The 23,386-nt window shown below is 50.6% G+C and overlaps 10 protein-coding genes across 10 annotated transcripts; 3 read left to right on the top strand and 7 right to left on the bottom strand.

Annotated features, from left to right (window-relative positions):
- Positions 1–58: 58 nt before the first annotated feature.
- Positions 59–3,931, top strand: N7489_008316 (GTPase-activating protein LRG1; the record flags this gene model as incomplete). The annotated part of the gene is made up of 5 exons (XM_056714066.1): positions 59–460; positions 519–1,935; positions 1,997–3,079; positions 3,137–3,423; positions 3,476–3,931. 5 exons carry the CDS (start codon positions 59–61, stop codon positions 3,929–3,931), a joined length of 3,645 nt encoding a protein of 1,214 aa, XP_056567781.1.
- Positions 3,932–5,215: 1,284 nt separating this feature from the next.
- Positions 5,216–6,890, top strand: N7489_008315 (uncharacterized protein; the record flags this gene model as incomplete). The annotated part of the gene is made up of 2 exons (XM_056714065.1): positions 5,216–5,351; positions 5,413–6,890. The coding sequence occupies 2 exons, from the start codon at positions 5,216–5,218 to the stop codon at positions 6,888–6,890; spliced, it is 1,614 nt and encodes a 537-aa protein (XP_056567780.1).
- Positions 6,891–7,787: 897 nt separating this feature from the next.
- On the bottom strand, positions 7,788–9,030 carry N7489_008314 (fungal specific transcription factor domain-containing protein; the record flags this gene model as incomplete). The annotated part of the gene is made up of 3 exons (XM_056714064.1): positions 7,788–8,523; positions 8,586–8,716; positions 8,773–9,030. Coding segments are annotated over 3 exons (1,125 nt in total), but the record flags the coding sequence as incomplete, so codon positions are not given.
- A 1,014-nt stretch (positions 9,031–10,044) lies between these two features.
- On the bottom strand, positions 10,045–10,860 carry N7489_008313 (uncharacterized protein; the record flags this gene model as incomplete). Its single annotated transcript, XM_056714063.1, has 1 exon — positions 10,045–10,860. The coding sequence occupies one exon, from the start codon at positions 10,858–10,860 to the stop codon at positions 10,045–10,047; it is 816 nt and encodes a 271-aa protein (XP_056567778.1).
- Positions 10,861–11,300: 440 nt separating this feature from the next.
- Positions 11,301–12,451, bottom strand: N7489_008312 (uncharacterized protein; the record flags this gene model as incomplete). The annotated part of the gene is made up of 3 exons (XM_056714062.1): positions 11,301–11,955; positions 12,007–12,280; positions 12,331–12,451. 3 exons carry the CDS (start codon positions 12,449–12,451, stop codon positions 11,301–11,303), a joined length of 1,050 nt encoding a protein of 349 aa, XP_056567777.1.
- A 234-nt stretch (positions 12,452–12,685) lies between these two features.
- On the top strand, positions 12,686–13,695 carry N7489_008311 (proteasome regulatory particle base subunit RPN10; the record flags this gene model as incomplete). The annotated part of the gene is made up of 4 exons (XM_056714061.1): positions 12,686–12,711; positions 12,766–12,804; positions 12,862–13,081; positions 13,147–13,695. The coding sequence occupies 4 exons, from the start codon at positions 12,686–12,688 to the stop codon at positions 13,693–13,695; spliced, it is 834 nt and encodes a 277-aa protein (XP_056567776.1).
- A 238-nt stretch (positions 13,696–13,933) lies between these two features.
- On the bottom strand, positions 13,934–14,505 carry N7489_008310 (trafficking protein particle complex subunit 4; the record flags this gene model as incomplete). Its single annotated transcript, XM_056714060.1, has 2 exons — positions 13,934–14,309; positions 14,366–14,505. 2 exons carry the CDS (start codon positions 14,503–14,505, stop codon positions 13,934–13,936), a joined length of 516 nt encoding a protein of 171 aa, XP_056567775.1.
- Positions 14,506–15,486: 981 nt separating this feature from the next.
- On the bottom strand, positions 15,487–15,888 carry N7489_008309 (uncharacterized protein; the record flags this gene model as incomplete). The annotated part of the gene is made up of 1 exon (XM_056714059.1): positions 15,487–15,888. The coding sequence occupies one exon, from the start codon at positions 15,886–15,888 to the stop codon at positions 15,487–15,489; it is 402 nt and encodes a 133-aa protein (XP_056567774.1).
- Positions 15,889–19,622: 3,734 nt separating this feature from the next.
- N7489_008308 (uncharacterized protein) lies at positions 19,623–20,092 on the bottom strand (the record flags this gene model as incomplete). Its single annotated transcript, XM_056714058.1, has 2 exons — positions 19,623–19,628; positions 19,673–20,092. 2 exons carry the CDS (start codon positions 20,090–20,092, stop codon positions 19,623–19,625), a joined length of 426 nt encoding a protein of 141 aa, XP_056567773.1.
- Positions 20,093–21,455: 1,363 nt separating this feature from the next.
- N7489_008307 (arylsulfotransferase family protein) lies at positions 21,456–23,148 on the bottom strand (the record flags this gene model as incomplete). Its single annotated transcript, XM_056714057.1, has 3 exons — positions 21,456–22,423; positions 22,470–22,535; positions 22,584–23,148. 3 exons carry the CDS (start codon positions 23,146–23,148, stop codon positions 21,456–21,458), a joined length of 1,599 nt encoding a protein of 532 aa, XP_056567772.1.
- Between the last annotated feature and the right edge of the window lie 238 nt (positions 23,149–23,386).

The raw sequence follows: 23,386 nt of genomic DNA, 5'->3' as shown, positions 1-23,386 counted from the left end.
GCAGCGTTCGGATTCAACCCAACAAACCCCGCCGTATTTCTGCTGACGGGGGACCAATATGCCCCCCGGTGGACTCCCAGCCAGCCTGGTCGCAGGCAACCCCAGCGGCCGTCCCACCGTCGATACCTCTGGCTACGGGGCTAGCTATACGAAAAACACACCAACATCTCCTGAGGACAGTTTAATTCCGTTCGACTCACCATCGACACGAACGGGAGGCCCAAGCCCAATCACTCCGGTGAACCAGGAGGATGGTGGGCGCACGAGTCGTGGCCTGGGTCCTGACCAGGCCGGCTTCCGCGACCGCTCGACACCCCGAGATCGCTCGCGGGTGAATGGACGTCAAAATAAGTCCCCCGGCGGCTCATCGCGCCTTTGTCAAAAGTGCGGTGAATCTCTCACTGGTCAGTTTGTTCGAGCCTTGGGAGGTACTTTTCATCTGGAGTGTTTCAAGTGCGAAGTAAGTTGCTTCTTCTAGGCCTTTTGGGAATCTTTTCTAACCTCTGCACTCCTCTCAGGACTGTGGCGAGATCGTTGCTTCCAAGTTTTTCCCCGTCGATTCAGAAGATTCAAGCTGCCAATTTCCGCTTTGTGAAACCGATTACTTTAGACGACTGAGCCTCCTCTGCCACGAGTGCGGCGGCGCACTACGTGGATCATACATTACAGCCTTAGACCGGAAGTATCATATTGAGCACTTTACCTGTTCCGTCTGTCCGACCGTCTTCGGTGCTCAGGACTCTTACTATGAGCACGAGAGCAAGGTTTACTGCCACTTTCACTACTCAACCCAGTTTGCCCAGCGGTGCCATGGGTGCCACACTGCGATCCTAAAACAGTTTGTCGAGATTTTCCGCAACGGCCAAAATCAACACTGGCACCCCGAATGTTATATGATCCACAAGTTCTGGAATGTCCGGTTATCCCCTGCTGGCCAAACATGGGAGCCTCCGCCGGTGGATGAGGATGCCAGCGAAGATGAGCGAAAGCGTATTCGCGACGAGGAAGATATTATGGAAGAGAAGGTCTTTAATATTTGGAACACCCTTTCGACCTTTGAAGAATCATCGGCCGCTTGCATCTCAGATATGCTGCTTCACGTGAGCAACGGCGCTTACATCGATGGTGTTCTTGTAGCCAAGCGCTTCATTGAACATGTGGAAATCCTCTTCGGTGCAGTCGATCAGTTAGCGGATTATATCAAATCCCACGAGTTAAAAGGTAAGTCTCGCGCAGCTGATTTCACGTCGTCGGGGACGATGCCTGATTCTTTCGAACCAGAACTTTCCTATGGCCGCGAAGCCAAACTTCTCTGCAAAAAAATTGTCGCTTTCTTCGCCCTTCTATCGAAAACCCAAGAAACCGGGGTACGCAAACTCGGCGTGACCCAGGAACTTCTGTCTCTTGTTACTGGTCTCGCTCATTACCTCAAACTCCTTATCCGCATCGGTCTACAAGGTGCACTCAAGCTCGAACGCGAGAAGTCTGCGCCAGACGGGTTACAAAATTTTCTGGACCGCCTCCGTGATCTGGAATCATTGGCAGGGCGCGAAAATGACGATACACCAGTCGACTTGATGGCTGGGGTAGAAGGTTTGGCCGATCAACTCTCAGATTGCTGCATCGCCTGCAAAGAGCCAATTGACGACGAATGTGTTCAATGGGGACAGAGTCGTTGGCACACCAAACCGCCTCATCTTTCATGCAAATCATGTGAGAAGGACTTGACCGCTGATCTGCAAGACGCATTGTGGAGCGGCAGCGAGGAGCAAGTCTACTGCGGCGCTTGCGCCCACCGGATGAAACTGGGCCCCACTGTGAAGGGTGGTTTCACCCCAGTTTCAAAATTGCAGCAATTTGTTTTCTTACTGAAAGTGGCACTTGCGCGGCTCCTTGCTGTACTGCGATCTGGGGGGACCTTGCCTCAAACCTCAGGTAGGACATTTTTATATTACCCCCATACCGCCGGCAGTTTGTCTAACTTGATTCGCCCCAGGCGACCCCAATTTTAACGATTATGACAACAAAGACGGCCATCGGGCCACACCCCAGGTTCGCCGGGCAAACACACGACAGTCATATGGCGGTGCCTCGCGAGATGGCTTCGAAGAAACATCGCTTGAGCAGACCGTTGGTGAGATGCGTCGGCTGCGCTCTATTCGCAACGAGCGAACCTTATCCACAACATACAAACGTGCCCGCGCATCCAGAATCATTGACGGACCAGAGGGCAGAAGTGCCCGACCGGGGTCATCTGGCAATGATGGCAGTGATCCTAGGGGTCACGGTTTCCAGATTGTTGAAGAACGGGATGCCAATGGCGAAACCGTTACCGATCTGACTTTTGGGGCCCAGGATGCTCTGACGCTAGATGACATCCCTCGCATTGTTGCTGCTGAGCAAGCCAAGGAGCAGCGACCCAATGCTTACAGACATGCTGGTACCAAGCTCATTGGGGGAACAGAGCCGATGCCCAAGTACAACCAGGGTCACCAGCGGGGAGTATCTAGTGGAAATCTGGAGGCCCTCATGGAGCCAACCCGGACCAAGCGGTACTTCTCGGAACTGACTGCTTTGGAATATTTCATCGTTCGCCACGTTGCTGTGCTACAGATGGAACCCTTGTTAGAGGGCTATTTCAACATGGAGGAACTACTATCTCTGATTGAGTCGCGCAAACCTACCATATGGAACATCTTTGGCCGTGCATTCAAGGACAACAAGAAGGGCAATAAGAAGAAGGGTGTATTCGGTGTCGGTCTGGATTATTTGGTCGAGAAGGAGGGCACAGAGTCAAGTCACGGTGTTGGCCCTGGTGCTCTCCGCATTCCGACGTTGGTTGATGATTCTGTTTGCGCTATGCGACAAATGGATATGTCTGTGGAGGGTGTCTTCCGAAAGAACGGCAATATCCGCCGATTGAAGGATACTGCGGAGCTAATCGACACCAAGTATGAGCAAGTTGATCTGACAAAGGAAACGCCTGTGCAGATCGCAGCTCTCTTGAAGAAGTTCCTCCGCGAGATGCCCGATCCGCTCTTGACTTTCAAGCTACATAGACTCTTTGTCATCTCACAAAGTAAGTTTTGATGCTATGGTAACTGGCCTGCTCGCGCAATGCTAACCTATGTCGCAGAAATGGAGGACCCGGAGAAACAAAGGCGACTACTTCACTTGACATGCTGTCTGCTCCCGAAAGCCCATCGTGATACGATGGAAGTCCTGTTTGCCTTCTTAAATTGGACATCATCCTTCTCGCATGTGGATGAAGAGTCTGGAAGCAAAATGGACATTCACAATCTTGCAACTGTCATCACGCCCAATATCCTCTATCCGAATGCCAAAAACAGCACAGTGGAGGAGAGCTTCCTGTCCATCGAGGCTGTCAACGCCCTGATCGCGTATAACGATGTATTCTGCGAAGTAAGTTGTCCAGGTTGAGGTCTTGCTGTAATTGTGCTGACTCTATCAATAGATTCCAGAAGACCTACAATCGGTGTTGGGTGATCAAAATCTGTTCCGGGAGAATGCCGAAGTGACTACCAAGGAAATCCTCAAACGATACGGCGATATTGCTCGAGGCAGCTTTGCACAGAAACCGGAGAACGGTGGCGAGACTTTCACGATCACCACCCCCAACCGAACTAATAGCACTCCCACCTCGGCGCGTATTGAGACTGATCCTTCTCAGGATGCCGCCTGGCAGATGCAAAGTTCTGTTCGCCATGTGCCCGGCCCAGGCGGACACTCTCACTCGGCAAGCACCAACGCCCAGACTGGACTTGATTTCGGTCCTCCCCCAGCAGCGTATCACCGTGACCGTAGCACCAGCAACGGTAACCAACCCATTGCAGGGGCACCTGATGGCCAGCCATCAAATGTGGCATATAGGCCGCGCCCGAGTGCAGGCGCCATGGGTGTCACTGGGTAGACTGGGTCTCCTTATACTCTTACACAACTGCAATACTGTGATACATCACCATCTGACCTCGACTTGCATCCATCCGTCTGATTCGTTTTCAATGGATCGTTTTCATTCCTCGTTTCTTAGGACCTTCTTAGCGTTCTTTTCCTTTTGTTTTTTGTCGAGTGATAGGGCTGGTTGACGGAGTTTTCCCTTTCCTTTTTTTTTTTTCCATGAAAATTCCCCAAAAGTGATCAACAAGCTGCTTGGTCGCCATTGATTAGTTTTTGTTTTCTCTCTATCTCTATAGTGGCTGGGATGTCCATTTTCTTTTCCTTGTTCATTTGCATCTGATTCGAGGGATCAGCCATACCCATACCTGTCCCTCTGGGCATAAATGTCCTGTTTTTCCATTCTCTCTCGCTTTTGATTCTGAGCATGCTCATTCTTTTTTCGTGGGCCAGGCTACGGCTATACCTAGACCCTTTTTTTTTTTTTTTCCTTTCTTCTCTTCTGATTCTTCTCCCTCGGGTCTTTTGCTTAACAAGAGCCAGGGTACCTTTATTTCCTTTCTTATTTGTTCAATCAACACGATTGCCATGATATACATGTGCTGCGTAGTTGCCTAAGAGAGATACTTACATTGTAGCATACATACATCTGTACGTATGTATTCATGGACGAAACATGAATGAAACGATCACTTTTCATTTTTATGTTCTAGCTCTATATAATCCGTACGACCTATGTATAATTGATACTTGGTAGAAATATAATGGTGATCTAGTAAGATGAACGTGTACATAGATCGAAGTATGACTGTATATAGTGTGTTATAACTAGAGGCTAACCCCATTGCTTGCAGAAGACTTAATAGTTTACTCCTGTATAGGCTGACTTACTACTTTGGGCTTCCTACCTAATTGATATAATTGCCTCTTCAGGACTAGTGAAATTCCGAAACTGTACAACTAAGGAACTACACGTACCTGTATCTACCTAGAGGTATCTACCTACGTACTAGTAGGTATGCAGGTATGCTGGTATGTATGTAAATGATTAGTCTTAGTTAATCTAAAATAATCATAGAATAAGAAAATGATGTGAAAGGTCTTTTTTGAATTGGACCAAGGCATGCTCTAATATATATTATATTCCTCACGACTACCCGAGACTACCCCCAACAGTGTTGAATGAGCACCTCCTCTGATTAATATCACGACAAATATATCACTGCTATACGGGGCTGGACATCGTTGGGGGACCTCCTTCTCGCGCCAGGAGAGCTTGTCGCGCGCTACCCCTGCCATGATGCCACGACCGGATTGCCCACGGCGACAGATTGCATCGAAAGCAGATGGCATTACAGCCGACCTTGGAAACGTACCCGTCACGCTAGACGAGCTCGAAATTGATTTGTGCCCTGTATCGGGCTCTCCTAACGAAGGTTAGTATGCACATGCCTTAAACTTGCGAACTGAGATCAATCCACTGATCACGGAAACTAGGCCCATGCCTCACTCAAGAGAACGGGATCGTCGTCGCATGGGATGGAGACAATGATCCCAACGATCCATACAATTGGCCTCTCTGGAAGAAATGGCAGGCCACAGGCATTGGTTTGCTGGCGAGCTTTATCTGCTCAATGAATGGGACAATCCTAACAGTGGCTCATACGGCCATTGGCGAAGAGTTTCACATTTCCGATGCGACGTTCCCCAATTCCTACTGGCTAACCACATCCTGGGCCATCGGGGCAGCGCTGTGCCCGCTTCTTCTGTTTCCTGTGATGGAGGACTTTGGCGTTCGACCTGTCCTTCTCACCACCTATTTTTGTTTTGTTTGCTTTTTGATTCCTGTAGGGCTGGCAACAAACTTCGCCACGCTGATTGTGGTTCGATTCTTCAGCGGAGGTTGTGTTCCGCTGATAAGCGATGCCGTTGCCGGTATTACATCGAATACTTTCCACGGCGATCGAGCCCGCAGTGTCCCAATCTGTTTGTATGTGACCATCTACCTGGCAGCGACAAGCCTGGGCCCGGTTTTTGGCTCTTGCATCCTGCAATTTCTGTCATGGCGCTGGATTGGTTACATCGAACTAATCTGGACCGCTGCCCTATTTCCGATCCTGATCTTCGGTCTTCCAGAGAGCCGCGGGCCGGCGATCCTGCTCGCCAGGGCCAAACGACTGCGCCGCGAGGGGAAGAACGCGTACACAACCGAGAAGATCGATCGGGTAACATTGCCTCGGCTTATTCTGCAGAGCGTTCAACGGCCTCTGTACATGCTATGTACGGAAGGGGTCGTGTTCGTTGCAACGGTGTGGGCTGCCTTCAGCTTGGGAACGATCTATCTGTTCACGCAGTCGGTGGAGCAGGTATACAGCGAGCTCTATGGGTGGGATCCGATCCAGTGCGGGTATATCCAAATTGCGATCGTGTTCGGGGAACTCCTGGGCGGTGGATTTTGCATCTTAACTAATCCTTGGTACTATGCATCTGCTGCCCGCAACACCGAGGCACCGGGCACGCCGATCCCAGAGGCTCGGCTACATGCATCGATCATTGGTGGATTCTTTGGTGTAACGGGCGGCATGTTCGTGTATGGGTGGGCATCGTACACTTCCATACCTTGGATGGCGCCCACCGTGGGCCTGGCGATGGTTGGGTTCGGGACGACAGCGGTGATCGTTGGCAATGCTAACTATCTCATCGACGCGTACAGTAAGTATGCTGCGAGCGCCCTGGGGGCAGTGGGTTTCGTCGAGAACATCTCCATCGCCTTTCTCCCTCTGGCTGCAACAGCCATGTACACGAAGCTTGGATTTCAGTGGGCCAGCTCGCTACTTGCATTTGTGTCTTTGGCCCTGGTGGCAACTCCTTTTGTAGTCCTCCAATGGGGTAAAGAGATCAGATCTTACAGTCCATTCATGCAAGAGGCCACTGTAGAGCGGCGGCGAGGCAGTGCCGCAGTGGCAGGTGTATAAGACCGTACTCGGGCCGTCGCGCCCCTTCCCGAGGTCGGTTGTTGGGGTGTCCGCCATTGATCATCCTACATAATTGAGGAAGCTTGTTGGAAAACTGCCTTTATTGAAAGAATGCAGTGCCATTGAAGATGCACTATCAGATCAGTTTGTTGAATGCCAACATGAACTGGGTTAGGTAAGACGTTTTCTCAAAGCCGAATTGGATCTGTTGAGCTCAGAAATCTGACACTTGCGCCCCTTCAGTGTCGTTATATTCATCACTACTGCCTATATGGTCTTGGCTTGGTACCTCTGGCAACGGCACGTATTCACCGGCCCGAGGTTGGGCACGCAGTTCATACAGAAATACCGTTCACAAGTTGCAGGTCTTCCACATAAATATACCTCCTATAGCATGGTCGACCAGCCCAGCAATGAGCCCATCGACAAAGACGGGAAAGTGGATTGATAGTGTATATCAGGCTGCTGTTGGTACACCTTACTATAGCGGTGGCTATCTAGGACCAAAAGGGGCTATCATATCGCCTTTCGGGTATGCGCCTTCGGGAAATTCCCTAAATAGATCCTTAACTAATTCTTGTCTTTTTCGCAAAAGGAGATCTTGGCAACGTATCTTGACTGAACAGAGACGAAGTTTTCCTTCATCGTATCATTCCAACATACCCATTACCTAAATTGGCTAATTTCCGAATGCAGACACTACTTCATTAGGAAAAAGCCTTGCCAGTAAATGGAAGTCATGGGACCCTCCTTCTTCTTCTGCTATACCGGCTTGCTATACGCATGGCCACATAACTGCCTCGAAATTTATTCGTCTGCACATCACTCCTTCTACGCAGAAGTATGTATGTTAGAGCAATCGCTGCACAACGAAATCTGTTGATTTTTTCATTTGGCTCATCCAAAGCAAAGCCGCATTTGCAACGGATAACAAGACTCGGAGGTGTGTTGTCGATCCACGACGTGACCCCACCAAACGTTTTCAAAGCCCTTCGCCTCCTGTTCCGCCCATACTTCTTCAAGCAACGGGATGGTGCAGCCAAACATCTGATACCGTGTCCGGTCATTCCACACCGAGCAGAACTGGACGATCTTCTGCCGTACCGATAGATCGCGTTGTTCGCAGCCCGCGAAGAAAAGCGGCAGCAACGCCTGCCGGGAGACCATCTTCTCGTCGCGGCACGCGACCACATGGTCTACAATGATACGGGCCCAACGGACAACTTGCATTGGGATTGGGCTTCCCGGCTCCCATCGGAAAACGCGGTAGATGTAGAGCAGCAGGCCGTATCTCCATGCCTCCGAGCAGTGCATACAATCTTGGTCTTGCTGGATGTCTTCTTCACTACCGAAGGCAAGTGCGGCAGGGGTAATGTGATGCCAGGACTCGAGCGCTTGCTCGATTTGAGCAATCACCGTGGCGTCGAAGGTCACGTACCGCATGGACGACGATTGTCGTTTTTCGGCGCTCAGACGTGCCACTTGCATGACCAGCGTGACCACGCTGTGTGGGCACCCACAGAGCTCAAAGAAATTCCACTTCCGATCGTCGGGGTTCGACAGGACCTCTTCGACGTATGCGTACGGGAACACGCAGTCTTCCCGAGACAAGAGACTCGTGATGGCATCCCACCTAAATACTTTAGCTGGAAGGGCCGGGACTATTTCGTGCAACATGGATGGGGGTTGATATACCACAACAGCAATCCTATTTGAGCCTCTGCCCGAGCGGACGTGGTCCACGCTTCGATTCCACCGTACGCTTCGATGAGCCCATAGGCTCCCTTAAGATGTGTACTCCAGTATCCAAGGGTGGATTGAGTTTCCTAACTTTCATTATCAACTTGGATTACATCCGAGCATCATGAAGGTGCAAACTGACGTCGAAGGAAAATAGAATCATAATCGCATCAAGCATGGACGAGCCGTCTTCCATATTACCGGACGCGTTGAGGCTCTCGCGGAGGAGTTTCAGTGCTGTATGGCGGTGGTCATCGGCTGATGGACTCTCAACGTGATGTCCGGCTAAAGCCATCACCGCATGGACGAGAAAGATAGGTTCCGGGACGATGGTTCTGTGGTATCGAAACGGATTCATCTGTAGGTCGGACGTTAAAGGGATCTTGCAGAACTCCATGTTGTCTATGACTTGTCAGTGGTCATTCCCAGGAGCGGGAGCAGAACAAGCGAACATCTCTCTAGGATAGGCCCAAACCGCTGACAAATATTATGGTATAGTACGCTTGGTGGTATAGAAGTAGTAGAGTTGGGGAGGTCTGAAGCTTCCGCGGGACTTGGCTTTATAGTAGCCACTTGATTCGACCATCCACAGTAGGCGCCAAGGTCAATGTTTTCTCCTTCAGCTAACTGTAGCTGCCCGTCCTCTGTTGACTTGGATGAACATGGAGATGGGCCTTCGTCTTCGCTGTTGCAGCGATGCGGTTGGTATTCGACTGTCCTAGAATCGCTATCATGGTCGGGAGAATCGACAGCTCCCGTCGATGCATCACCAGAGACCCCAAATGGCGTCCCTACGGAGGGACTGCCTTCCTCGGAAACGTTGACTTGAGAAAGAGTTTCATGTTAGCCCGCCGTAGATTACTATTAGTCTCTAGCCAGACAAAGAACAGGTCGATACCATCAGGCTCTAAGTCTTTTGCCTCGTAATTAGTGATCGGTTCAACAGGCGTCTAGGAAAGGTGGATAAATGGTGGAATGTCCATAGTCTTACGATCTCTCATAGGGTTCTCTGCAATGAACACAAAGCGCTGAGGTCCATCTGCATTTCCCAACCTCCTATTGGTCCTACGGGTTGCTGTCCTTCTCACGGGCCTATTGGAGAGAGAATATCCTGGCTTCCAGGATAGCTGCATTGCAGGCGTTCTGTATATACCGAGTAGGGTATTGCCCGATTAATTGCAATATTCACATCGAGCATCGAGACCTTAACGTGGAAGTGAAGGGGTGTGTGCGATCAGGGATCAGTTGAAGTGCCCAGGTGAGTGTCTAAGCTTAGTAATATGTGCCCCCTGTCTAGGTAGAGCGATCACGATGCTCAGTGGGCTCTAGGGCTGCTAAGGGGGGTTGACTAACTCCTATGCTCTGGAGATCGTAGCGTTACCGTCAACATCATTATGGAAAAGTCTCATTCAATCTAGCACTCCTGCAACCTATCCTCCTCGTGGAACAAATATGCATCATCTACAGACCCAAACAGCCAGGTCTTCAACTCTTCAAAGGCATCCAGATCATTTTTCTCCAAAACAAGATCATTTGCTGGATCATGCCACCCATCCGTCTGTCCAACTCCGCTGTTCTCCAATGACTCCCCTGTCTTCCGACAACTCCCAAAATCAATGATCACCGGGATACCATGCTCATCAAGCATGATATTAGACGGGTTGATATCATTATGCACAAGGCCAAGAGAATGAAGGTGTTTGATTCCCTCAAGAATCCCATGGAAGTTCTCTTTGAGAGAACCATCGACGTGCTCACGAGCACTAGCCCGGAACATATTCTTGTTCAGCCATTCAGGATTGACCTTCCGGAACAAGGTGTCCTCGTATCGTTTGAAGCAAAGACCAGTAGCCCGACCATTCTCCTGTCGACAGCCGTAGTAAGTAGCAATATTGGCGTGTGGATGTCGGCGCAGGACTTCACACACTTCAAGCTCGCGTTGAATATCATCCTCCAGGTCTGGACGGATGAAATCGCTTATGTTCGGCGCCTTTATGTAACAGTCTTCCCCTGATGCCACAGCCCAAGTATCGTGGATTTTGGGGCCTCTTTCGTTCGTCTTGATGGTCGTCAACTTCTTGAATTGACTGATATCGGTAGGTTTCAATGATCGATCGTTCCATGACCCGTAGTATACGATGCCGTCTTGACGCACGTAGAAACTCTTCCAACAGAACTTGAGTTTGCCATGGACAGTTTCGAACGTAGTACTCTCTCGGATGATTTCCATTCTGGAAGCACGGAGACTAATGCTCCCGGTATGAGGTGAAGCCAGTGCTATGATGGTGGGCAGGAGTTGACATGGACTCACCGGAAGAGCGGTGTGATTGGAAACAAGTAGTCCAATTGAGTGGCAGCAGAGTGACAGGGGTCTCATTCGCTTTGGGATGTTGTTTCGGACTGGCTGCAAATAGACCAATAAAGACGGGTTATGATCTTTGTACGGCGAGTATTGATTTGGAAGAACTTGATTCAAATATCCGGAACAAAACCATGGATTTACACTCGACTCGAGGAAACACCTATTATGATATCGCGCCGAAGAAGCAGGAAAGACAACACCCAGGCTCAAATTGTTCATTGCAGAGTATGCAATCACCCACGCTCAAAAAAACCAATCCCAACTAACTCCAAGAAAGGAAGACAAATTTGTGCGTTCAACTAACAGTCCTAAATACGCTTGCGCAACGCGCGAGTCCGAGTCGCAGTTTCAGTCGCAGCCGGAGCAGTAGTCTTGCGCATTGCAGCAGTGGTGGGGGTATTCTTGACAGCCATTGATGCAGCCTGCAGGCGAGCAGTCGGCTTCTTGGAAGCCGCAGCAGATGCCGCCGTGGCCTTTCTCGCGCCAGTACCTGTCCGTGTGGACTTGGTTACTGTTGTGCCTGAAGACGCCGTGGACCCTGTGCTATTCTTGCGCTCGCCCTGTCGAGTCGCCGGGCGCGGCAAAGGCGATCGAATAGTCTTAGGTCCTGTAGCAGCGCGGGTGGTAGTTCTCTGGGCCTGCGATGGAGGCCGCTGGTCCTTCACTGCAGACACAGTGGCGCCGCGTGATCGCAATGGACTGGACGGTTTCAACGGGGAGGTAGGGCGCGCCAGATATGATGGTTGACCCTTCTCGGGAGATGCACGGAAGGGTGAGTGAGGGTATGTTCGGGAATTGTTGGACTTGGGAGACAGAATTCGGTTCTCGTTGCCTCGTACTTCCTGAGACGCCATGCGCGAGGCCCCGCCCGGTCCGGCTGGCTTCACGCGACGCTTGGGGTTCTTGAGTTCGGGCTCGCGACCGGCAGGCGCATTCTCTTTGTCGGAGAAGTGGCCATCGTGGCTATGCATTCTGTCAGTCAAGGAAACGAATTGGGGTTATGGTATATCGTACCTTCCCCTCCGAGCTCTACCGTCGCGTGTGGTAGAGGTTTCTGGGTCTACGGAGATGCTTGCGATGTTACGCGATACCTTGACGGGCGAGTATTTCCGGGAAGGCGATGCAACGTGCTGTTTGTTTGCGGCGGCATTGTGTTTTTCGAGCAGCTCGCCGATGTTGGCCTTGCGTAGCGACACTGGGATGCGATTGACGCGTCGCTCAATGCGCGCCCGGAGGTCATTTGCCTGAAGGGCATATTGAGCACGAAGCTTACGTGCCCGCTCGGTGACTATAGCAAAATTAGCGCCATGATCACTGTAAACCCACAATTCCACCCACTTTCAAGTTGTAGATTGTCCATCAGCGCCTGTTTTTGGCGCTGTGTCAAGCGCATCTTTTTAGTAGGACTGCCCGTAGGCGTGACGTCCATGGCGTCGGACTTGCGCTTAGTGGCAGGCATTGTGTAGAGATCCAAGGGATATAGACTTGGGATGTGTCGAAGTACAAGGGCTAAAGCTAAGGTGCGGAGCAAGGAGGACCACAACAAACAGCGTGCCTCGGGCGGAGAGCTGTGGCAGAATGCAGAGCTTCCACCTCGCCTTCGTCATCCGTCTTCATCTCCCATACGCCGATCTCCTATTCATTTGCTGTTCTGCTCTCCTTTACATCGTTAATTTCCTTAGATTTCGCCATCATGACGCTAGAAGCTACTATGATCATGTCCGTTATTGACCATCCTCTATATTAGCTTACTCCGCTGACTCCAAGCTACAGTGTCGACAACAGCGAAAGCAGTCGCAATGGAGACTACACGTGAGTGCATCCAATGGCAACACATTTGTATCTGTGAATGCAATCTAATAGTCGCAGAACCACCCGGTGGCAATCTCAAGTTGATGCCGTTAGCATCATCCACAGTGCAAAGATGCGTGCAAATGCCCAGTCAGCTGTCGGCCTAATGAGCATGGGCGGCAAGGGTCCCGAGGTGTTGTCAACCTTCACAGGCGAGTTTGGCGCAATTCTCGCCGGTCTCCACCGGACAAAGATCAGCGGCACATCTCATCTCAGCTCGACCATCCAGGTCGCAGCGGTACGTTCTTCCAGCCGATCTCCGAGGTCCCGAGCTCTCAGTAACTAACCCTGACGGTATCTTAGTTGGCACTCAAGCACCGCATGGAAAAGTCCCAGCGTCAACGCATCATCGTATTCTCCTGCTCGCCCATCGAAGAAGATGAGAAGACCCTCGTGAAGCTCGCGAAGAAGATGAAGAAGAACAACGTGTCGATCGATGTGGTAGCTTTCGGAGATTTGGAATCCGACCAAACCAAGAAGCTCGAGGCTTTCGTTGAGAATGTCAAGAGCGGCGATGGTTCCCACCTCGCCATCATCCCACCAGGACCCCATCTTCTCAGTGATCAGCTCCAGGTGACCCCGATCCTGGCTGGCGAGAATGCCGACGTCGGAGGTGCCGGCGAAGGCGAGGCTGGTGGATTTGGATTCGATGATGCCGCGGAGAACGACCCCGAGCTCGCATTCGCCCTGCGCTTATCGATGGAGGACGAGAAGAACCGACAGGAGAAGGAGAAGCGCGAGCGAGAAGAACAGGAAGGCAAAACGCAACTGGGCAATATCCCCGAGGAGGGCCATGGCGAGTCCAGCGGTGACAAAGATAAGAAGGATGAGGACAAGATGGACACCGCCTAAGGTCCGGATATTTGAATATGACTGTGATGCATACCCGGCGTTTGCTTCTGCTTTTGTCTTGTGTTCTCGATAGTCGACCTTCGGGTACGTTCTACAGGTGCAAGGGCAATAAATTATGTGATTTGGTATTATACGAGACGGCGTGATATCCGGACACAAGTACAGGAACAAAACGTATCTAGTTCGTAAAGTCATGATGTCTCCCCCATTTTTTGCGTGGTCCCATCGTCCGTTGGAGTTATGTCCTCCCCCTCAGCCACGCCCCCAGATGCCGATCGAATGCCTCGCATCGCACCGGCATCTCAATCTGATAAAATGGATTCTTCATCACATAGTCCGCATAGAGCTCGTAGATCTTCTGTATGATTGTGTCCACGCTGCCAGTCAAGGGATCCGTAAACAACAAGAACTTCGTCCCGGTGAGAGTCTGAAAACAAGTCATTCGAAACTTGTCGGTCTCGAGGTAATCCAGGCCGGAAACTGGTACACCGGGGTTTGGATAGGAGTAACCGGACGCAGCAGGGGCGGTGATACCCGTTGAAGAGGTTGCGGGGGAGGGAGCAGGTTGGGAGATGGGGATTTTGGGTGTGATCGAGCGGGTGATTGCGTGGACACTGTAGAATTCTAGTCAAATAGGTGTTCCAGGAGAAAGATGGTGTTGGCAGCTTACCCGTGAAAGGTGCCAGCTAGGACGAGGTAGTCATTCGTGGAGAGGTTGCGCAGGCCAGACTGGAACTCGCGCTGGTAGATAAGCCCACCGGCCTTGTTGATAATAATCAGGGAGAAGACGCCCCTGGTATTGTCAGGCATGTTAGTTGCTGCGCGATTCAATGAGCAGAGGGAGCGTACATGGTGAGTGTGGCGCTGGTACGGACAGCGTGGCCGGAGAAGCAAGGGGCGGAGAGCGCAACCGGTATGCCTCCAGGTGTTCCGGTGAATTATGTGGATGAGCTGTAAAATTGAGGATGTTTAGATCTCCAAAAGTAGCCCTGGAGGTGTTAGTACGGAGTTCGCGGGGACTGGGAGGAGGTTGTTTATTCCGGATAAGCGGGACAGCCCAAATCGGGGTCGTTTTATAGATCTTATACAACATAGATATTGGAGGTACTCAGTCCTAGTACCTATAAAACAGGGTTATTTAATTGAACAGCTAAATTTCACTGGATGGCTGAACGTCGGGTCATATATTCAAGACCTTTTACTGGAAATATATACCTGATCGACACATGCATATGTACACATGGGTCTCAGGGTCGAAGGAAAATATAGAATAGAGAAGCGCTAACATCAAAATTGTCTGTTACCGACATCCAAGTCTAACATTATAAAGTTGACATTGAATATGTACCTACAATAGAGGAAAACGTATGTGTGCCTTCCAGACTGGAGTAAACCGACTACTTGCATTCACTACTCTTTATAGTCCTTCCAGGGTTCTTCTCTCTATGATTCTAACCTTCTGTTATTCCTGACGAAAATCCCTGAAATAATCATACGGATTCCATCAGGTCTGATGACCACCTCACATCCCTCGTCCCCCAATTCACCGTTCATGATATTAGGCTCTGATTGGGCCCAGTGCCAAAAGATAGTCAAAGTCACAACGTACAATCTTGATTGACATAAGCTACATGTATGAGATACATACAAGATAAGACCCTGTGCCAGGATAGATAAAGCAAGAGCATATTCCGATAAACACTGAGGAGAAACGCAAAGAATCCCTCGGGAACAGCACTGACTGCAATGAACCACCCCCAACAACCCGAAAAGAGAGAGAAAATGACCTTTTTAGGTCTCCTTGACCTTGCGTGACCAGTGCTTGGGGACGCGGAAGAGCCAGTACAGGATGAGCGCGGCGACAATGTTGAACCCCACATAAGCAAACATCAACCCAATATTGCGTGGAACATCTGAGTACGACATGTTCAGACTTCCGAGGAATTGATCTGTGCTCGACATTGGGCAGATCTTGCAATCCACCGTCGCCTCAGGATTGAGTAATGTGCCGTGCATAACCTCGATGTAAGGGTCCAGATAACTGCCGCAGGTCTGTCCATCTGGAGGCGAGACAGTGAGCCACTCGATACTAGAGCATTCCACCGTAGTCCCAGAAAGACCAGTGGAAAGCACGGACGACACAAAGTAGGTAAATGGCGATACGCGGTTCATGAATATCCAGAACCGAGGCATATCAGAGGAGTTCGCGAGTACGCTACAAGCCCAGTCAGCACTATTACAAATTAACCACCAAGCACCCGCGGACAACTTACCCGTTGAAGACCAAGCAAAGCGAGAACATGAACTGAGCAATGCTGCTGCCAGTATCGGGCTCTTCAATTCCAGCAATTACCATAGAGCTGAAAGTCGACGTGAACATCATGAACTGTAGAATGAGCACATACATGATGCCGCTTCGTTTGACAACTGCGTTCGTGCGCTCTGCATTGTGATAAAAGCCGATTGGGTAGTACCAGCAGAGGAAGGCTGGCACCGACATCAAGATATTCCATACCAGCTCCACAAGGATACTGCCCAGCATGAACGCTTTCCACGAATAGGCCTTGGAAGGCCGTTCGCGTACCTCATACAAAGCACGCTGCGTGACGAAGGAGGGCATCATTTGTTGGACCAGACCGGGGAAAAGGACAAGGAGCATGAAGATTGCAAACATCTGATTCTGCATCCCCTGGAGGCTGGTAGACATGCGCCAGAAGGTGAATCCGAGGAACAACGGCTATACCTGTCAGTAGGATCAAATAAAAGGGAGGGAGATAACTTACCGAGACGGTGCAGGTGAGGACTTTGGCGTATAGATACGACGGAGATCTCCAGTACTGCTGGAACATGCGTTGGGAACAAACGAGGAACTGATACCAGATTGGCATGGCAAATTCACCATACCCTGCAGCGCGGACGGGCACAGGCTTCTTGGACAATTCCTTTTTCATCTCAGCCAACTCGCTGTGAACCTCTGCCCGCTCCGCACTGTTGGTCCATTGTTCGGCCCAGTCTCTATCAGCATGAGAGCCTGGCGCAGCACCAATGACCTCGAGCATCCATTCGGCCGGGTTTGCATTTGGTGGACACTTGGGCGACCCTTTGTCTTCAAAGTATTTGATCAAGGTTTGCATGTTTGGGCCAAGATCACCAAAGTACACTGTGCGCCCTCCTTTAGCGAGAAACAATAGGCGGTCGAACTGCTGCATCAGCATTGCCGAAGGCTGATGAATGGTACACAGTACAGCCTGACCGTGGTCGGCCAAGTTGCGCATCAGGGTACAAATTGACCAAGCAGTCTGACTATCCAGACCAGACGTGGGTTCATCAAAAAACAGCAGCAGGTCTGGTTTTGCTGCCAGTTCCACACCGATAGTCAACCGCTTACGCTGCTCCACGTTGAGGCCCTCGCCGACAACCCCGACCACGGCATTTGCGTATTCTTCCATACCGAGCATGTGAATGACTTCTTCAACGTATGCGACTTTTTCCTGACGAGAAATGGTGGCAGGCTGGCGTAGGAGAGCGCTAAATACCAGAGCTTCACGGACAGTACTAGTCTCCAGATGCAGATCCTGTTGCTGCACGTATCCCGTCTTCCGCTGGAAGGAATCGTCGCGTAGCCGGCCATCGATGAGCATCTCGCCGGAGACCACGCCAATAGTGACACGATCGGCCAGTACATCGAGCAAAGAGGTCTTTCCTGCACCAGTGACACCCATCAAGGCCGTCAAGGTGCCAGGCTTGACCCAACCATCCACACTGTCCAGGATGCGTCGCTTGGTTCCCTTGATCTTGATATCATAACACACATTCTCCCAGTGGAAGACAGAAGTTTGGCGAACAATTGCTGCAGTTGAATCCCCAGGTTCGCTAGCAACTGCTCCTTTCTCTGACGCAATGACCTCCTCTGGATCCTCTTTGCGAACATTCTTGACGAACGCAGGCATCTTACCGCGCGGGAATACCAGAACCTCACCTTTAGATGGTTTAGCCCGGATAAGTTCACTGCAGAAGATATACAGCACAAAGAAGACGACGAAGAAAGCGCAGAGAATTCCGAAGTTTCGCCACAGATGCGGACTGTAGTATTCGTAAGTTGTGTTGATGTATGTCTCTCCATCAATAAAATCCTGGCCTGCCACAGCACCCTTCTGTGAACAGATCTTGGAGCTGAGAGGTGCATCCTCGTAAATTTTCGAGCCATCTGGGACATAATTCGAGCAAGGGAAGGACCGTCCGCCGAATTCATTGATCATCAGCGCCTCAAAGGCGTACTATTGCGTGTTAGCATGTTCTAGTGGGATCGAGCCAAAGTTAAGTTATCATTACAGCAATCGGATTCACGTAGTTGAGCCACCGGAACCAAGGGTGCATATCTCGGACCGGAATGGTGAACCCAGTGTAAATGACCAAGATAAGCATGAAGACTGAAGCAGGAGGCATGGCTTGGGCTACGGACCGCGAGATCGCGCCGATAAACCGGAAGATATTGGACATCACAAGGGTCGTCGTCATCGAAAAGAGGAAAAAGATGAAGAAATGGCCCGCAGTTCGCCGAAGATGAGGTAGGAAATAGATGATTAAATTGAACGTAACTCCTAGCAAGGCTTTCCATGGAAGCTCCACAATATACGCACTGATAGCTTCCGCGGAGGGATGGTATAGTGCGTACTTGAAATGTTTTTCCACAATCGGCCGCTGCTGCCACATGATCATAATTTCCAGTGAGCTCGAGAAGGCACTGATCATGATGGAAAAGAAAAGTAGGGCTCCACGCATGTAGAAGCTGTCGGTCCTGTACGCTAATTCGTAGAAGATACTGGAAATGATCAGGGCCATGGTGTTATTCCCAACGATCGTAGCAACCGTCATAGCCGAGTCTGCCTTGAGCCGCAAGAACCCTCGCCAAAGACACAGACGGATTTGCATCGGATACGAGAGTGTGTATGGGGAGGCTGCACGAGTAAGCTTGGATTTGTCTGCCGCACGAGAACGATCGAATTCCTGAAGCTTTGCTTTTCCATCTCCGGCTGCATTGGCTTCAATTTCAGCAAGAAGCTGCTTACGCTCCGGGCTGTCTTTCCAGCGTGCTGCGAACTCATCGGGCGTGCGTGGCACCGAGTCTTCAAATCCAGGGCGAACAAGGCGTTCCGAAGGGCTGGTAAGGGAGGTGAGGAAGTCCGCAGTCGTTTGTCTATCTGGGCAGTGGAATCCCATCTCAACAAAGAAGCGTCGTGCATCGCCGGCACGACCGAAGTAGATCTGACGGCCTTCGTAGAGCACAATCGCTTTGTCAAACTGGTCGTAGATGGACTGACTGGCTTGATAGATTGCGACTATAGCGGTGGATCCACTGTAGTCAGTGGAGAGGCGGATGCTCTTCACGAATTCCAGGGCCGTCGAGCTGTCCAGTCCGCGAGTGCTGTTGTCCCAACACTGCAAAGGACAACGACACAGAGTGGTTTCGGCGATGCTGATCCGCTTTCTTTCCCCACCGGATACACCTCGAATGAACTCATTGCCCACCTTGGTGTTCATGGTATGAGTCAAGCCAAGCATCGTCATTACCACATCACGCATATGGATGGCATACTGGTTGCGTGTCACACCGGGAAGTCGGGTCTCCGGCGCTCGGGCGTGAGCAGCAAACAGTAGTGTATCTCCGACAGTCAGCTGAGGGAAGTGAACTTCGTTTTCGGCTTGGTAGATGACCTCGCCACGGAAACGGCTGTGCATGACATCCCAGGAGATACCATCATAATGTACCTCGGACCCTTTCTCCTCGTCGAGATAGAGACCATGCGTCTCTCCGGCAATGGTTTTGAGGAAGGTAGAGCATCCGCTACTGGGTGTTAGCGATTAGTCGTTCGAACGCGGGGGAATACTCCACGTACCTTCCCGGGCGACCTAGCACAACCAACATTTCACCACTGTGAACAATGCCCTCGAAGTCCCGCAGGATATCAATGCGTACTTTCTTCTGAAGCCCAAGGATCCTGCGGAACCATCCTGCGCCCTTCAGCCAGAAGTTGGCAAAGTTCATCTGGTAATCCGCCGCGGTGCCATAGCCGAAAACATTGAGATTGCGGAAGGAGACCCCTGCTGTGCGAGTCGGGAACTGATCAGGATCACGAGAAGTTATTTGCAGGATGTTCTGCACCCATTTCTGTGGTTTAAAGAAGCCACTGTTGGGATCTAACTCTGGGTCACTGGTCGAGTCGAGGAAGGTGTTGACACCTGAAGTCTCACTCTTCTTGACGCTGCCCTTTTGTGAGACTTGTGAGATAGAACGTGCCAGCTCGGTGATTTGTCTGTCGCGATCATTTCCGGACTCAGATACTGGGGTCTCCGAGCCAGGGGTATCAACGGCACCATTGTCAGGCATGTTTTCCATCCGGTCTGGCATGAGTGTAGCGGACGAAAAGCCTAGCGAAGGAAGAATAGGTAAAGCCATGAGAAAAGGGAAACACGCTGCAGGAAGTAAACGAAGGAAAGGTAAACGAGAGTTGTTGACAGAAGAGAAAAGCAAAAGGTGAGACGTGACGGATAAGAGTTTTTATGGTGAGGAAGGAGGAAGGAGCAGAGGGTAAGAAAGAACAGAAGGAAGGAAGGAAGGAAGGAGGGAAAGAAGCAAAGAAGGAAGGAAGCAACGGAGACGCGACAAACTTCAGGAAAGAGCGAACAGCGTCGGAGCATCCATGGGTGACGGTCTCAGCTCTTTCCGGAACGGTAAATGGAGATATTATGTGCTACTCTTTGTCTCGATATCAGCCGAAGATGAGCGTATGAATATTGACATATTTGAATATTGGAGTATTCTGAATATTCTGACTTGAATGTGACATTGCATTAATTAACTATAGAGCGTATAAGACCTGCATCACATAACCTATAGATTAAGGTGTTTTTCAGCCTCTTGATTGGCTGTGTGTATGAGCATGCCCTGTCATTCCCACGCGTAATATTCATAGCAACTTCCCTTTCCGGTTAACGGATCTCGGATTCGGCCAATATAACAGAAGAACTTGAACTCGGAATTGGGAGGATCCGAGAGTCTAATGAGAACCTTGGAAGTCTACAGAGAAAAACTTAGAAGGTCAGACATTGGGAAAGGTCCGGTAAAAGGATTATGAAGATTATGAATCATGTGACACGGTTCCATACAGTTATAAATGAATCAATATAAAAGAACATAGAGGAGCAGCAACGATTCCTAGGTGACTGCCGCTACAGTCAACTATCAGCCCTTATATATTGTGGAGGGCTGCAAACCCAGAAGCTGGGAAAATCAAGAAGAACAAACTGTTGTAGTCAATCTATCAAAAGAAGGCTCTTTATAAAGCCTGATTCAACAAAGGATTTAGCAAACTGGCAAAGAAAGGGCTCAGTTTGCATGTCATAAAGAATCATCGGAATCATCTCATCTAGGGGGATTCTCCAACATATATTAAGAAGCTCTATACGTTTTATAAGATCCTAGATACTAAATGATAGTTGACATAGCGAAGTATAATAAGTAGTTCTCCCAAGTACACATATGAAGTCTCCTCGGGCAGTCTTCTTATATATCTTAGTGGTCCTTTTGGTACTATCATAGGTAGCCTTTCGACACGTCTTCTCCGCTCCACAGTTTGTTAGGCTGCAGTTCAGACAATGGCATAAGTGAGGACTGGAAAGTTCCTGAATCCACCTTGTCACATCAACACCTTAGTCCATCTTATTCCCCTCTATAACCTGGTACACAGACTTGTCTTTCTCTACGCCTGCAGGATCAACTGTGTCCAAGAGCCGCGACCCTCGGACTCCGCAAGAACACTGTCGTAAGGACGCACTGCGTTCTGGATATGAACAACACCAGTCGTAGTCAAGACACGACCACGAGCCGAGACAGCCTCAGCCGCAAAGCGTTGGTATGAGTGACCAGCCAGCATGAATGATGTTTCAAATCCAGTGCGTGTAGTCTCGCCCAAGAACTCCCGGGACCCAAATGCATCCGTAACAGCATAGAATCGCCAAACCGCCGTCTCGGTGTCACCATTCCACGAAACAAAGACCTCAGTACCTGAGTGGGTTTTCTCTGCCACAATGGCGGGCTCTTCTGTCGGAAGGCCAGTCCAGTTGTACCGGAATGCCCGATAATTCTGAACACCCTCGCCCAGCAGTCCTGAGTCCATGTAGGCGTGGAAAATTGGTGTACCGTCCGCCCGGAACTCGGTCATGGCTCCTTCGGAGCCCCAGTTGACCAGGGCATTGCCGTTGGGTAGAAGTTGGGTGCTGCCTTGGGACTTGGCGAGGAGTCCATCGGGAGGCTGGAAGGCTTGAACAATGTTCGCGGTCCAGGTGGCAGTATTGACGGAAATCACCTTCCCCTGCGAAAAAGGGTGAGTGTGGACCTCATTGCCGCGGTGGTTCTCTGTTCCATGAGCGGAGTTATCGAACAGCGAGATGATTTCCTCATCATCGCCCTGCTCGACAAAGCGTGCGTGATGCTGGAAGCAGAACTTGACGTTGGGACCGAGCTCAAAGTCCGAGCGTAGACCACCAAGCCGCCAGATGATTTCTCCAGTGGTGCCGTTGATCTTGTGAACTGCGCAAGCATCCCGTGCGGAAATCAGGTAGTTGCCTTCGGCATCCTTGTCCACAGAGTTGATATGGAAGTAGTCCCACGCGTCGGATGAGTTGTAGCCCGCACCCGCTTGTCCCGGGTTGAGAGGGAGGACCGCCTCTGCAAGATGTTAGACTAGCCCATTGTTTCAAAGTAGTTAACTTACCATCGGGAGAGACATGTTCAAGGCTAGACCACTCAAACAACAGTTCTCCGGTCCCGAGATCCAACTCTGCTGCTAATTAGCAATTGCTCTTCGTATATTCGACAGCCCACATACCCTGAAAAATGGCATCGACAATCCACTGCTGCTCAGCGCTGGCACCCCAGCGAGACAGATCCCTGGGCACAGGCTGATAGACCTGGAGCAACGCAGTCTTCTCATCGATGAGATGGAACTCATGCTTATCCATGAGCTTATGGTTACCAGCGCGGAGCTCCCGAACGGTCTCATAGCGCTGATTAAGGATGGTAGCATGACCATGACCATGACCATAGGCTGGATTATGGTCACCCTCAAAGCTGAACAGCACATCCTGACCATTCCATCTGGCCTTCTGGAAGTTGGCGGCCCAGATGGAGAAGTAGGTATAACCCGACCAGACGAGATCACCGTCATCGCGAACAATATACGGAGCTTCCTGTCGTGGACCGTGGAACTGCGGCTCAGTCCATTGGCCCGGGAAGGGCGCGATGAAGAGGTAACCCTGCTCGACATCCTTTGTCGCCGGGATGGTGATGTTCAGACGAGGCGGGGCCAGGTCGGTTCGGGATTTGAACTGCCAGTCTGCTGCGACGAGCGGCAACAGCACTGCGGTGCAGGCGAAGGCTTCAAGGAGCTTCATGATAAGTACTGGTCCAGCGATCAGTTTCCATGATGCTCGTCATTATGTGCATGATAGGGTACATTAACCTTAGATGGGTACTCTGCACTGAGTCTCTTTGACTTCTTTGGATTGGAATGTAATGTGGGAAGAAAAGAGAAGAAGAAAACCTCAGACATCCCCTCGTTTAAATAGGAGAAGGATTACCATTTTCACCTTCGACAGACACATGTGTCTGCTAAACTACTTCGGGTATGTC

The sequence above is a fragment of the Penicillium chrysogenum genome, assembly GCF_028827035.1.
Source record: "Penicillium chrysogenum strain IBT 35668 chromosome Unknown utg000004l_segment0_segment0, whole genome shotgun sequence".
NCBI lineage: Eukaryota > Fungi > Ascomycota > Eurotiomycetes > Eurotiales > Aspergillaceae > Penicillium > Penicillium chrysogenum.
The sequence above is the reverse complement of the archived record's forward strand: the minus strand, read 5'-3'. Positions and strand labels throughout refer to the sequence as shown.